The following is a 15940-nucleotide window of genomic DNA, read 5'->3' as shown; positions in this document are numbered from 1 at the left end:
ATGCCAGACCCCTAGAGATGCATGCTCATCTAGCACTAAACTGACTCCATATCCCTCAGCTTTCTCTACATTTTCTGCAGGACTATGGTCTCTCCTCACCTGTTGGCTGGACTTTGTCTCTTGCTGGGGAGAGGTTGGCAGCTGGGCGTGCCCAGCACCAGAACGGGGCACTATCCCTTCAGGAAATAACTCCTCGGAGCCAGCCCCTGGGCCAGCCCCTGGGGGGCTCCCACTGATGTGGGCACAGTTCCTGTCCTCAGGGAGCTTACAGTCACAGGAACAATGTACGGCAGCTGGGATAGCAGTCTGGGGACAGGGCGAGGCACTAAGAGATGCCAGTCATTTCTCCGGGGGCTGGGCGGGGCCTTCTTCGATGACGTCATCCTTCAGGTGACTCTTGACAGCGAAAAGAGAGTGTGCCAGGTGGCCGAGAGGACAGGAAGGGCACTCTTGGCAAAGGGTACATCTTGAGCTCAGGAGCTGAGTCAGTGGGTGTGAGGGGAGAGCCATTCTATTCTTGTTGAACTGAAATGGGAGCCCAAGTATCCTTGATGGCGGATAGGATGTGTAGGTCAACCTAAGGAGAAGGGCCTAAAACGGCTATGACAAGTAAAAAAGGCAGAAGACAAAACAGGCCTACTTTTGCTCCTTTTAAAATATTGAAAAAAATTCATATGGATTCTGAATGCTTTTTATTGTCTCCTTTATACTTCCCTGTATTTTAAAAATTAAAATAATTGTCGGCATTACCCGCTGCCCACGCACTCCTCCGTCTGCAGGGGGCGCACCGGCCGCCAACCTCCCTCTTTCAGGATGGTGGGCGGGGCCGCTCCAGCCGGTGTGGAACTGACGATTGGCTGGCTGGGCTGTTCGTCACGGCGTCCCGCCCCCGCCCTACGTCACATGACGCAGCCCATCATGGCGGCGGGAGCGCGGCTGCCCTGGCCCGTGGCTCCGCAGGGCTGCTGCCGTTGCTGCTTTTGAGAGGGGGCGGCGGCGGCAGCACGGGCGGGCGGGCGGGAAGGATGGTGTTTCTGTGGCCCGGGCGGCGGGTGCGGACTAGGAGCCAGGCTACGGTTTGGCCGAAGCGACGTGTGCTCAGGAGCAGCCGGCGCGGGTGCCGCTGAGGCAGGCAGGACCGACTGACTGACGGACCGACGGAAGGCGACCCGAGAGCCGGTCCCGGGGCCGCGCCGTAGGCGAGATGCCGGGGCCGCCGGCGTTGCTGCTGCTGCTGTTGCTCCTGGCCGCCGGCAGTGCGGGGGCCGCGCCACTTCCGCAAACAGGTGCAGGTGAGCGGGCGAGCTGCGGGGACGGGGCTGCGGGGCCACTGCGACGGGGGTGGCCGGGGAGGAGGCTGCGGGCCCGGTCCGGCGTCGGCGCCGGGGAATCGGAGGGCCTGCCGGGGAGGGAGGCCCGGGGAAGCGAGCGATTAGGGAGGTTTCTGCCGCAGGGGCGTGGGGTGGGGGAGCGGGCAGCCTCTCCAGGGCCGAAGCGGGGGCGAGGCGATGCGGTTGGGCCCGGGGAGGGCGGCGAGCGGGGTGGCAGGGATTGACCCCTCCCGGGGTAGGCTGCGGTACCAGCTCTGAACCTGTTGCCCGAAGGTCCTCAGCCTACATCCCTTTCTGGCAGTTCTGCTTCCCTTTCAGATGTCACCTGCCTTCTGTGCGTTTCTCACATCTTATAATAAGAACCGTTTCTTAGCCCTAATCCTACTTAAATGCAAATGACTTGGTGAGATGTGTTGCGAGTTTCCTTCGCTCCCTGCAACTTGTTCTGAAGTTGTAAATTGATTTTGGACTCTGTGCTTTTTATTCGGATTGAATCTCTGGGGATGAGAAGGAAACAACTCTGTAAATATTTCTATTTTAGGAAGCCGGTGATTAGAGTAGCAGCCTTTGAATAACTATTGACAGAATGGTCCAAGGGTGATTGAAGTTTCTATTTTAGCTACGTCAGGGTGTGATTTTCTTTTTTTCTCCCCATATTCTAGACATCGTTTTCAGTTGTGGTTTATTCTCCCAGATAAAACTTTACCCCAGGAAAGCATCCCAACTTGGGTTATTTTCTTTTTTTTTAAAGGAAAAAGAAATCTGGGTTAAGATCTAGTGCTTATCCTTAATAAGGAGAGACTGAAATTTCCTAGATTCGTGAAATTTTAGTATTGGAAGAGACCTCAAAGAAAATTGAGTCTGGTATCTTTGTTTTGCAGTTGAAGATACTGAGGCCCTGGGGGTCAAATGACCTACCCAAGGTGACACAGCTAAATTGTAGGCGGAGCTACATCAAATACCCAGGTCTTGGATTCCCCTAGTTGTGTCATTTTTCCACTTCCCCACTTAAAGCCTTGTAAGTGTTTAGGCGTACTCCTGAGGTTAAGAGTTATTTTTAAATGATGTTCACTGAGTACACAATGTGGAAGTTACCTTCCCCAGTAAATGAAAGTTATGTATACAACTACAATGAAAGTTATGTATAATTGTTTCCAGTGCTACACCAGGTTATGTCATTGAGTGCCCTTTGAGTATTAACTGTTACCGTTGTACCATGTAATGTATGGCTGAATTTTTGCCACTGCCTTAGATCAAATATTTGTTAGGTGATTTCTGTTTTCTGATCTGATAGATAAGAAAAATGAATGTTATTAGAAGTATATGCTCCCCAGATAAGAGTCACAGAAAGTACCTGGGAAGTTATAAAAGACTGTATGGAAAGATGTTGATGTTAATATTGAAAGAAACCGATGGTGAAATTCAAAATTAGCACTAGAGTAGGATAGTGGACAAAGAGTATTTAGTGAGAGGGATTCAAGAAGTTTCCGGATGACTTTGCACTTAAATTTTTATATTTTTTGAAAAACAGGTTCTGTGTGAGAACCCATGGAAATGTGTCTGCCTATAAACCTCTTAACATGATTTTTATTCCATTCTTCCACTGTTTTATGGAGGTGTGAATCATAAAATCTGAGGTTTTTTGGGAGCATTGTAAAACAAAACAGTCAGGAAAATTAATCCATAAATAGAAATACCAAATTCTGACATAGAGCATAAAGAAATATTTGCTGATTTATAGCAGCTTTTGCAGATTTTTTCCTTCATGTTCTGTTGCTCAGAAGCTATATAATTAGACATATAGCATATGAATGACAGGTATCTAAGGTTAAATTCTATGGAAAAGATGCATAATCACACATAGATTTGGGGGTTTATATTTCCATCCAAAAGAGATTGTTAGTTCTGGTAACGGAGATGGATTCTTGATGAAGATGTATTAGGCCAAGAAGAATAAAGAAACCTTTGAGCTAATCCTGGGAAGTGATCTCACTGGTTAAGAAAGAGGAACCTCTCTTGAACATATATGCTAGATAAAAGAGCAGTTAAATGTTGAAAACATAGTAACTCTCAAGCCTTTGATTATCTGGGGGACTGGCCATTTTCATATTAAGGATAGATCCATCGCATAGTGTCTTTTGTCTCCTTGGCATTAATTCTTTCTACGTAAATTTCGAACTGGTTAATAGTGCTTTAAAGAAAGCATGGCTTATCAAAAATAGGTTGGAAAAAAACGCTTGAATTTGCATGGAGAAAGAAATGAGTCAGTTAACTAAAATTCAGCCAAAATTCATTTCTAGGTTTGGAAGTTGAAAAGGGTATTTACCCATTCATTCAAAATTAAGCTTTGTAAATATGTGAATTGCCTTTGCCCATCGGCAAGAAGGCATTTCTTTTTTTTTTTTTTTTTAAGTTTTTATTTTAATTCCAGTTGGGTAACATACAGTGTTACATTTGTTTCAGGTGTACAAGGAAGGCATTTCTTGCTTGAACTTTATTTTGGGCCTCTCTATTGCTCTGGGAGTTGCTTACGCCCTCTTTGGGGGCCTCTTCCTGAGAATGTCTATTTCTGCAAGGGCCCTTGTTACGCAGATGGAGATCTCGTTGGTCCTCACTAGGAAGCTTCCATAAAGGGAAAAAAATCCACTGTTTTCACACATAGTGAAATTACTGAACTACGGCTACAGTTGAGAAATTATTTTCTCCTGGTCGTAGTTATCAGATCATTCTTCTCTTAGAAAACATTTATGCACCTTTCGTAAGATTCTTGCGATCCACATCATAAAGAAAGATCTTCTGTTTGTATTTGTGAAGGCATTCCTCTAAGTCCACAGTTTGTTATTAATATTAGGATAGTGGTTAGACAAGGAAACCCACTTCTATTGTTTTGTGGCATATTAGGTCACCGAGTACAGAGGAAGCTTTTAGCAGTTCCAGATAAAGGAGCTCACGGAAGTCTGTGAAGCCGGTGGGACTCGGCTACTTATTAAACAGCAGCTTGTGAAACCGGGGCTCTCGTTTTAGATTAAACAAACAGTCTTGGATCTCGAAAAAGATTCTGCAGTAAAGGAAGTGCTTTCTAAAAGTGTGAATTTTTGTGTTTATTTCAATAGCTTCTGAGAAATAAAAATGATTTTCATCAGGCTTTCCATGCAGATTATTTCAGGATTTATGGCTGTAGGGCTTGAGATTTGATTTCGGTTGGGAATGTAGTTGCTCTCAGCTGGTGGTATTTTTTGGTTAACTAAATATGCTCATTTGCACAGTAATAGGAAGTCTGTCCAACAGTTTTGTAGTTGATCAGCATTGAAGTTATCAAATCCCTACAGTTTTGCTGATATCAGTGTGCTGACTGTTCATGCAATTCTCTTGAAATTTAGGGAGTCCTTGGGCCTGCTATGTCACTTAGGTAGCAGCTGTAACATGTCACAAAAAAGACTTTGTAACGTAAATGAAATGTAGTCTATGGGGTGGCCAGGGTTCTGCAACAGATGAGTTTTCAAAAAAGTCCTTGTAGGTGGACATATCAAAAGAAGCCAGCCTTTGAGTCCCGTTAAGAGTGAAAGTCGTGAACCAGTCACAGGAGGAGCGGGTGTTGCGGATGGACAGAGTGTGGGCTTTGGAGTCAGTCTGGGTGGGAGACCTTCCCTTGCCACTTCAACAGTGTTGAGACCTTGGGCCAGTTACTTGACCTCTCCAAGCTTCTCAGAACTCAACTCAGAAAAAGGATGATGATATTTACCCTAAGGGTTGTAGGAGGTTATATCATGGTGGTGTGCCATGTCTGCTACATTAGGCTTCTTAATTGCTTCAGATTTCCTTGTAAAATTGGTGGGTTACCATGTAATCGACTAATGGTAAGTGGTATGGTTCAGAGAAGGAGCTCAAAAGTGGTAGCTGCTTATCATGGCATGTCTAGAGTTTACCGGATTTAAAAACCTTTGTTACTTAAAATAACTTGTACGATGGGTGAAGAAGAGATCCTTCACAGAGAAATCTGGCTTATTTAAGGATAATACATAGGCTGGTATTGTTATTTCTTGAAATTCATAATGTTGGGGAATTGTGCTAGAAATTTTTAGGATGATCTGGATTAGTCCACTTTTATGTAATAAACCTGTTTTTAAATGTCAAGATTATTAAAGCTCTTGCATGTGAACAGTTTCTGGTTTTAATGTACGTAAAGGAACCACAAGCAATGCAGGTTTAGCTGATCCAAACAGCATAAAGCATCCCTGAAAACAGCCCGCTAAGCTGGGCCCTTAGAAAGTGTCATTTGGAGAGATGAATGTGACTGAGTTGCTTCCTCCCTCTCTTTTAAAATCATGTATTTTTGTAGTCTTTTAGCTGTGCCTTTTCTTAAAAGGTTTATTTATCTTATTATTTTTTTAAGTTTATTTAAGTAATCTCCACACTCAGCGTGGGGCTTAAACCCACAACACCAAGATCAAGAGCCACAAGCTCCCCCGTCTAAGCCAGCCAGGCGCCCCTTAAGAGGTTTATTTTTTACTTAAGCATGAGGAAAGGAATATTAGAAAGAGGAGAAGTTGTACAAATGATCCTGGTTTAAAACACACTCCTATCTAGGGTCGTTTTTAGTTTCTATTCTCAACTTTTCTGTAAACCTTCATATGAAGACACTGTAAGAGAAAACTGAAGAAATATGGTAAAATCAGTGCATCGGAGCAAAATATTAGAGTGAAGTATTTTTAAATTGTTAGCAAGTGACTAATTTGGCGCTGTGCCTTGGCATTACAGTTCTTTGCCACAAAGAATAGGCATATCAGAAAAATAACCTCAGTGTTTAAAAAAAGTTTTTTTTTTCCCCAAAGGTTAGCACAATGCAGAGATTCCAAATTTCATTTGACCTTTATTGTGGTTCAAATGGGAAAAATGAGAATTGTTGATGCCAGATGCCTCAGGTGCCCCAAACCACAACATGGGGAGTACCTCTCATTCTCCCTGGCCCATCTTGGTCTAAGCCAGTGCTCAGCCACTCTTCCCCGCCCCCCCCCCCCCCACGACAAAAGAGTGACTCTTTACTCTTCCGCCCTCCTGGGGCTTGGGGGGATAGTGGTGGCACACCTTTTATTTTTGACAGTTTGGCAGGTTTTGCATTTTACCATATAATACGTGTTTGTTTAAAAGCCCTAAATTACCATCCAGTCAGATAGGTGCACTGAGGCCATGTGGGGCTAGAGTAGTCCCTGGCCTCCAACGTCAGACCCCAGTTTGGGAAGCCTTGGTCAGGAAAGGTCAGTGCAACCAGATTTCTGCTGTAGGGCATCTGTGGTCCCTGCCTCCACTCTCCACCTTTCGTGGCACTTTAAGAGCGAAGTTCATGTGCTTCTCATTTGTAAATTATTCCCAGCTCTCCATATATTCTCTCTGTTGTCTGGCTTCTCCATCACCTCTGTGCTGTCGTCTTTCTCTCTCTGGTCTTTTCTTTTCCCCTCTTTGCTGCCCCAGTCTCCCTACCAAGACCTTTCTTCTTACCCAGATCCTAGAGGCTCCCTTCCCCAATGAACTCCTACTAGGGTGTTCACTTGTGGAACAAGATGTTCCGTGGGGTGCGGGATGAAAACATTGGAGCCTCAGTAAAAATTTTGACTTACGTGACTTTTTAAGGTACAGAATATGTTGGTACACTAACACATTTTTTATGCTTTGTAAATCAGCATGCACGAAATGAAAGGAATGTAAAGAAAATTTACTGGTGGGCTCTGATCAGAAAGGTTTGGATTGTCTGTACCAGTCTACCATTTGCATTTAGCAAATACCACTCATTTCTTTAAGACTTGTCTCTTCACCCCGACTGCAAGGACTGTGTCCTATATCCTCCGTATTTCTGGTTTGCATGGTATCTCACTGGGTACGGATGCTCGGGCAAAGTTTGTGGGCGGGGATGGTGCCGGAGACCAAAGTGCACAGACCAGTACTCCAGAGAGTGCGTGAGCTAAAAGGAGAGGATGTAAGCTCACAGCCTCTCATTCTCCTGCCGACTTTGCTTTTCATCCATCCACAGCCCACCACCTGGAATGAGGCCATTTATAGTTGTCTTATTTTTAATAATAAACCTTGTCTTTTGGAACAATTTTAGATTTACAGAAAAGTTGCAAAGACAGTACAAAGAGTTCCTGTGTATCCTTTACCCAGTTTTCCTTCTTAACAGCTTATATTTGTGTGGGGAGGAGCTAATATGAATACGTGATTATTAACTGAAGTCCATACTTCATTCATATTTATTTAGTGTTTCCCTAGTGTCCTTTTTCTGTTCCAGGATACCACATTACATTTAGGTGTCATGTCTCCTTAGGCTCCTTTGCCGTGTTCCTCTTTTTTGATGATCTTGACAGTTCTTGAGGAGTTTTTCTCATTGATTAGGCTGGGGTCATATGTTTTTGGGAGGAAGACCGCAGAGATTAAGTGCCATTCTAATCACATCGTGTCAAGAGTACATGCTTTCAACATTTCTGGTCATGTGATCACCTGACTGTGATGACCTGTTTGTCAGCTTTCTCCACTGCAAAGTTTCTTTTCCTTCCCTTCTCCATGGTACATGTACAGCCCACATTTAAGGGGTGATGAGTTACGCTCCACCTCCTGGGCAAGTACCTATATACATTATCTGGAATTCTTTGGTATGGGAGATTTAACTCTTCTTTCCCATTAATTTTCTTACTCAGTTATTTATATCAGAGTGGACACATGGATATTGATTTTACATTTGGGGTTATAATCCAATACTAGGTTATTTATTTTGTTGCTCAAATTGTGCCAGCTTTGGCCATTGGGAGCTCCTTCAGTTGGCTCTGGTACCGCCATCCCCACCTTTTTTTTAGCACTTTACTTTCTGACACTGAAGAAGCTGTAGGCTCATCTTGTATATTTCCCTGTCCAGCCCTAGAATTAGCCATTTCTTCAGGCTGGTTCCTTTTTTTGGAGAATGATATTAGAAACCAAGATTTGGGTCCTGGATTTGCTTGCTGCTACTGGGGCATGTATAATGGGGTTTTGATCTTCTCCTTCCTATAGCTAATCCTACGTGTTGGGAAGAAGAGAGAAAGAGATTTTGGAAAGGTGAAGGGTCTCTTAGGCACAAATGACTTGGAAGGGCCCTGCCCATATTTTCTCCCTGTCCCTTAACCATCTGTTAACCAACTATGAGCTTTACCATAAGCACTCTACATCCCATGTTTGTGACATAATGATATTGGTGGGATGTTATTTTTATTTTTAGAGCAATAAGATATTTGAAAGATAGATGTGATTTACTGTCCCAAAAGGCAGTCTAATCTCTGAGAATATGAGGGAAACCTTTTAGGCTTAAGAATTTAATTAGAATTATTTTGGGGGTGGTCTGTCAGCTTTGGCAATTGTTGAAAAGGATTGTAAGTAACTCCTTTTAATTGGTGATTTTTTAATTGGTAAAAGTTCACAAGGAGCTGTAGACTTGATCTGTTTACAGAGCTTTTCATTTCTTTTCACTTTTTGTTCTGGATAATTTCAAACATATTCAAAGGTGGAGTAAATTATATAGTGGATCTTCGTGTACCCATCACGCAGCATCAGCAGTTTTTATTTGTGGTGAATCTTGTTCACCTCTATGCTTCCTACTAGCTTGACCACCCCCTTGCTTTGATGTAAATGCCATAGTACCTGATGAACTGAAAATGTTTCAGGAAAAAGTGAAGATATTTTTATAAAACAGGACTTGCATGAAGGTCACTGAGGTATTTGTAGAAATGCAGATTTTTGGACCACAAACAAACTAACGGAATCAGAATTCTGGAGGCTGGTCTGGAAATCTGCATTTATAATAACTTTTTTGGTGATTTCTCTGCCCTCACAACATAAATATTTTATCTTGTACTAGAGATAAGATAAAATCAGTTACTTAGTGGAAATCCATTGACTTGGGTAACTAGTGAGACTCAAGGAAGGAAGAACAATTTAAATTTTAAAAATTAATGTCAACACTTGAGTTCTGGAGAAACTTCTGCTCCTGACCACGGTATGTGGCTATCGATCTGAGGAATCTTCCTGTGAAAAGTAGGTATGCGATAACCACAAAGGAATTTAAACACTGCAGGGCAAAACAGTTATAGCTCTAAATGCCCCCCCCTTTTTTTAATTTCACCCCTTCTCTGGAAGTCGGTATAAATAATGACCTCTTTATGTTTTATGAATATCCTGTATAAATAATTGGTAAAAACTGCGAGCTGGTAGCCTGATAGTCAGATACCAGAGTTGTGTGCTGAGAGCCTCGTGGTGTAAACGTGCCAGCCCTGGACTGACCAGGGTTTTGCCTGCTGGAGCTCAGCTCAGCCAGGAAATGAAGCTAGAGCAGGCGTAACTCAGGGACATTCCTGATTCCCCAGGTGAGATGTGTGCACTCTCGTGAGAACCCTGGATTCGTGACCTGTTCAGTAACTTTCAGGGTTGTTTCTTTCCAGGATAATATCATGTCATCAATGTCTTGCTTTCAGAAAGGTTATTTTTCTAAGCTAGTTTATTTTAGCATAGCCTGAGATTTGTAGCCTATTTCATAGCTTTCTTTTTTTTTTTTTTAAGATTTTATTTATTTATTTGAAAGAGAGCACTAGCAGAGGGAGAGGGCGAAGCAGGTTCCCTGCTGAGCAGGGATCCCGACACGGGGCTCGATCCCAGGACTCAGGGATCATGATCTGAGCTGAAGGCAGACGCTTAACTGACTGAGCCACCCAGGTGCCCCTATTTCATATTTTTCAACAAGTACTTTTTTTTTTTTTAGCCAGTTGATAATTTTTGTATATTTGCTGTGGATGTATTTGGTATGTACAAAATAGTCTTATGATGAGCTAAAGAAAGTACACCATTTAATCTTTGAAACTGCTACATTGTAATGATTGTATAATCAGTCTGGTTTGATTAAGAACATCCTGGGCTCACATACTAGTACAGATATTTCAGGACTGTTGTTTTTGGCAACATCTGTATGCCTTGGGTGGGAGAAAAAAAACTGAGTTACAAGCATCTATGATAGTGATTTTTGAGGGGGAAGTTGCTTTTATCCAAAATGAAAACACTGTTACTTAATTTTTTAAAAGCTTATGATTTTTTTGCTCCTTGAGGCCTGTGTTCAAAGGTCATCCTGAGAATGTCTTTTTGCCTTGTTTGCTCTCCTGCCCAGGAGACTTGAGTTTGACATGATGACATTGCAACCTTTAATTATAGGAAGTAAATCCCTAAGGTGTCTTGAACTTAGAAGGTCGAGGAGGATGAGTGTGCAGTCATTTTGCACATTTACAGTAGCTACTTTAACGAGTTAGTAATTGTGAAATTTTGTAGTTTCAGCTTTTTTATTGCAAAACCAGAGCCTTGTGGTCTATTGGTTGCCTTTCAGATGAGCCACTGAATTTAAGTTGAAAGTATTTTTACATTGCAGTTTCTTCCCCAAACCCCTGATAAATTCAGCTTGTGCTCCTTTCACAAGGAAAAAAAAATCCCTCTTCCTGGTTCCACCTGGCAGTGTGCCTGTGTAGGATGGTTCTCTGTGTCAGCAACAACGGTTACTTTCCAAGGATCCAGCCTGCCAGTCACAGCGCAGAGCCCCACTTGACTCTCACTTCAGACTATTATTAAAAGGCAACACCAGGACACTGATTGCTAGTGAGGCACAGAAAAATAACAAACTTAACCAAAATAGTCCCCTGGGAATGCTCCACCAGAGGCCTGGTGCCCGGGTGCACTCCAGAAATCTGTGGTTTGACTTCATTTTCTTTAAGAAAAAGAAAACTTTAATAAAAGATCTGATTTCTGGTATTAACCATACAGGTACTTGGTAGACTCATAAAATTGTGGAATTATAAATCCTTGTATAGAGAATTTTAAAGCTGACTTGCCAGCCGAGAGGTGAGGCCACTAAGGCCCAAAGAAGTTCAGTAGTGAGTTTGAACCCATTTTGCTAGTCAGTGGCAGACCTAATCCAGGAGGGCCCTTAACAGCCAGAGCCCCCTGTTCACCAAGTGCACCGCTTAGTACCCTCAGAACGCTTTCATTTGTGTAATGTACACATGCACAGACTAATTGCAGTCATTTCTCCTCTGGATCTATCTTTCTTTCTTTCTTCCTTTCTTGCTTTCTTTTAAATTTATTTGAGAGAGAGAGAGAAAGCACAAGTGGGAGGGGCAGAGGAAGGAGAGAGAATCTCAAGTAGACTCTACACTGAACGACTCGGGGCTGGATCCCACAACCCATGCGGAAATCAAGAGTTGGTTGCTCAACTGACTGAGCCACTCGGGTGCACCTATTTATTTCTGTTTGCTATCTGAAAGTACAGAGATGAGATTTTTTTTTAAAGATTTTATTTATTTGTTTGAGAGAGCTTGCAAGCCGGGGGGAGGGGCAGAGTTAGAGGGAGAGAGAATCCCAAGCAGACTCCACACTGAGCAGGAGCCCGATGTGGGGCTTGATCCCACGCCCCTGAGATCATGACCTCAGCTGAAATCAAGAGTTGGGAAATCAAGAGTCGGTCGCTCAGCTGACTGAGCCAGCCAGGAACCCCCAAGATGAAGTTTAAATGTAGTTGTCATATAATTGATTCTTGAAGTACTAAAGATAATTGTTTATTGAAAATTAGGAAGCTAAAGTGCAGACTTCTGGAAAGAGGCCCAAAACCCACATTCATGGGCTTTTTAAAATTTTTTTAAAAAATTTGTAAGAATAACGGTTTAGGGGAGCCTGGGTGGCTCACTGGGTTAAGCATCTGCCTTTGGCTCAGGTCATGATCCTGGGCTCCTGGGCTTGCGCTTTGCACTGGGCTCCGTGCTCAGCAGGGAGTCTGCCTCTCCCTCTCCCCCTGCCCCTCCCCTGCTTGTGCCCGCTCACACTCTCTCTCAAATAAATAAAATCTTTAAAAAAATTAGTTTTAGTCTCCACCTATGAAATGAAGTTGCACTGTTTAATTAAAGGTGATAAAAATAATTCTGACCTTTAGAAAATGTAATCATAAACTTGTAAACATGAAAAATACTTCAAACACCATCGATTTATATGCTTTTGTGGAGGAATGGGTCCTTTTTAGAATCTGCTGGAGTGCTGTGGATCCCAAGAATAATGCTCATTGAGCAGATATTTTGTGTATACTTTTTAAGATTCACAGATAGGTATTGAGAAACATATGTGGAGTCATAGACAAATGTCATTTTTCTCTTCTTTTTCTCAGCTCCTTAAGACTACCTTCTTGATTTGTGCCCTAAATCCCATCCTTTTCCAGCCCTGGTTTCCTTCTGGGGGTTAGTCATCAGGGGCATCCTTCTTTGTCATCTGCGTTTTCTCCTGGACCCCTTCTCTCGGTAAACACATAATACATAATAGAACAACTTAACATACATAATTTTCTACAGAGCTTTGGTTTTGGATAACTTTATTGGTGTAACAGTGTCACATAGGTGCTGTGACCTTGGAGAAGCACCTTCACCTCTGCGTTGCTCAGTTTCTTCATTTTAAAACGAGGCTAATAATAGTACCTACTGCAAAGGCTTGTTGTGGGATTGGGTGAGTTTGGATTGTTGTGGGATTGGGCACGTAGTAAGCACAATTTAAGTACCAACATGAATTATGTAACTACCTGGGGCCAAATCACTATCATTTCTTGGGTTAATTGTAATATCAGAAATGTGTTCCCCAGTCACTTTATATAAAATAATGAATCTCCCCAATCCGTTGCTTAATTTTTCCACGTTGCTTATCACCGTCTGAGGTGCTGTATATGTATTTACCTGCTTATTGTCTGTCTCCCTGCACAAGAATGTAAGCTGTGAATGTGGGGTCTTCTAGATTCCCAGAACCTATAGCAATGCCTGTCCTATAGAAGATGTTTAGTAAACGTTTGCTGAATGAAGGATGTGTTGGGTGGGACTTGCTGACTGGTGGACTTCACAGTAGGGTGATGGGGCAGCTGTGTGGCTAGGAGACACCCCACCCCCATAGCTCTTTTATCTATTGATCTTTTATCTTAGGCCGGACACGTGAGTGTGTGGAGGCACCTGGTTATATTGGGTTAAGTTGTCATTGGGTTTATTTTTTAAATTTAATACAAAGACATATCAGTGAAGCATTATCAGATAGGAAACCCTCGGTAATCTTGCCTGCATGTACTACAGAACCTTGTGAAGGTCAGTGTCATAAGCAATTTCTGGCTTTGTTACAAAGATAGTACTTAAAAAATAAAACTTTATTATGGGGAATTTTGAACATACACAAAAGTAGGCAGAGGAGTATAATGAATTCTCTGTACCCATCCCTAAGTCCCAGCCATTCCAGTGGCCAGTCGGTTGCATCCATCACAATCTGCTTCCTGTCTGAAGAGAGAACTTTCAAAGACACATTGCCTAAGAATACATTACAATTATATTAGCAAGAATTTAAATTAGACCTTAGGAAGCTAGAGAGTTTCTGAGACCATAGATTCTATATCAAGGTCTTGTAGGAAAATTTAAGGAAAAGGTAGACATGTTTTTCTAGGGTACTTAAGGTCTGCCCTACCTGGGAAGTAAGGAGCACACATTTAGGTCATTTCTCCCATCCTTTGGGTCCTATTGTGCAGAAATTGTATTGGCTAAGTGTTGTGAATCCAGTACTGCCATTGATCTGTCTGTACACTTCTCCACATTTCAACAGGAAGTCATATGGAAAGACAGAATGTCCTTTCCCTTAGATATTAGCGGGACACTGAAGTGCTCAGTTATAGGGGAAGAAGCCCTGGGAAACTGGGACCAGATGCTGCCTCTTCCTGAGCTGGCTTCCTGGACTGCAGGAAGATCCTGATTCAGAGCTGTGACAGACATCTGAGCACTCTCGATGACTCCACAACCTAACTATGCCATCAACTTAATTAAGATTCTGGCTCGTAAAATATTATCCGTGTCATGGTTTTCCCCAGGGTAGGGGCAGAGTCGTGTCACTGAAGTCCTGTGAGCCTGACATTCCTTTGGTTGAACTGTTACCATGTTAGATGAACTCCTCTGTGGTAGTCTCCATCCTAGTCGGTGTTTTTTAAATTGGAATGAAGTGAACCTTTGATAACAGTTCGATGGAATAGGCTGAGAGAAGCAGTAGCTTTATATATGATCTCATTCACAGGTATTCAGTCAGCACTCAAATTATATAACCTTTCCGCAAGTATGAGAGAACAGTTGGGTTGGCTGACCTTGAAAGTCATTTTTGAGCAAAAAGAACACTGTCTGATTAGCACACAATGTGGTTTGTTTTTCTAGGCTGTTGATATTCTGGCTTAGGGATCTTTGTGGAATCTCTGATTCATCAACTAGATCATCAATGCACTATTTATTGTTCTTGTGGTTGGGCATATTTAGTGCTATGCTTCATTTTCTCTTTCTAATATTAGAATACATTAGGAACGTTCTAGATTATTTAATGTTATTATAAATAGATGTATTGTTACACTAAGAGGGAAGGAAAACGTTTAGTGACTTAAGATTCTGTGTACAGGAAAGCTTTATGATAGATGGATTTGTAATTTCGAGGTGTTAGGTAGAAATGCATGATCTGTAGTAATTGTCTAAATTTTTTTCCCCAAGTAGTATGATGGTGATTCATCTTACTAGGTCTCCAGGATGTGAAGCTACTTGTCAGGATATTGGAAAATGTCCAATTTTTTTTTTAATAATTGGAAAATGTCCAATTATTAGTCCTCCCACCCTTACAGAAAAAAAGAGAAAAAAAAAGCCAAAACTTGGTATTTAGAATCGGACTTTATGTCAGGACCAGTTTGGAAGATCTCTGGTCCCTAGCTTCCCTGAGTTGTACTAAGTTCCCTTTGTCTAATCAGCCCAGTGGCCACCGGTTTTAATTATTAAGTAGACACATAAATCTCTCATGTGAATTGCCAGAGGCCAGAGGGCAGAGAAGAGAGAACATGGGAGGGTGACATCCGCCTCTGACACTTGCCTTACTGGTCCTTTCCATTCCCAACCTTCTGCATCCTGGGAAGCCAGAGAGGAGGGCAGCATATACTTGTCCTGGGTGCTGCCCAAGATGGATCCCCTACCGAGGTGGCGGGGGGGGGGGGGCAGTGTTCCTGAATTATTGAATGTGCAGCGTTATGGACCTATCTGAGTCCCTCTCCAACCGCCCTCAGAAGGTGATGGTATTTGGAGATGAGGTCTTTAAAGAAGTGACTATGTTAAAACGAGGCCATTAGGTCCTTAGTTGCCAATCCAGTATGACTGGCGTCCTTATGAGAAGAGGAAATTTGAACATACAAAGAGATATCAGGGATGTGCAGAAAGACCACGGGAAGACACAGTGAGAACACAGCTGTCCTCTGCAAGCCAAGGAGAAAGGCCTCAAAAGGGACCAACCCTGGCACACCTTGATGTTGGATATCCAGCCTCCAGAACTGTGAGACATTGGATTTCTGTTGTTTAAGCACCGGTGTGTGGGAACGGTTAGGGTGGCTTGAGCAGATGAGTACACAGTGTTCAGACTAAAGCAAATTCAGAGTCACATCTTAGAAGGCATCTGTTAAGATTCCTTTTTTTTTTCCTCCTCTTACCAGTGTCCCAGTGGAGCCCCCTCATGCGCTGGGCTTTCCCCTCAGTCCA

General features: G+C 42.8%; 1 protein-coding gene across 1 annotated transcript in view; it reads left to right on the top strand.

The window, feature by feature from the left end:
* Window positions 1-983: 983 nt before the first annotated feature.
* LMTK2 (lemur tyrosine kinase 2) overlaps window positions 984-15940 on the top strand; it is an 89770-nt gene continuing 74813 nt past the window's right edge. Inside the window, exon 1 of the mRNA XM_027611192.2 lies at window positions 984-1292. Coding sequence (XP_027466993.1) covers window positions 1205-1292 — 88 coding nt within the window. The 5' untranslated portion in view covers window positions 984-1204. The remainder of the gene's footprint in view (window positions 1293-15940) is intronic.

This window comes from Zalophus californianus, chromosome 10 (assembly GCF_009762305.2).
Source record: "Zalophus californianus isolate mZalCal1 chromosome 10, mZalCal1.pri.v2, whole genome shotgun sequence".
NCBI classification, from domain to species: Eukaryota; Metazoa; Chordata; class Mammalia; order Carnivora; family Otariidae; genus Zalophus; species Zalophus californianus.
This window is presented reverse-complemented; position numbering and strand designations above follow the sequence as displayed.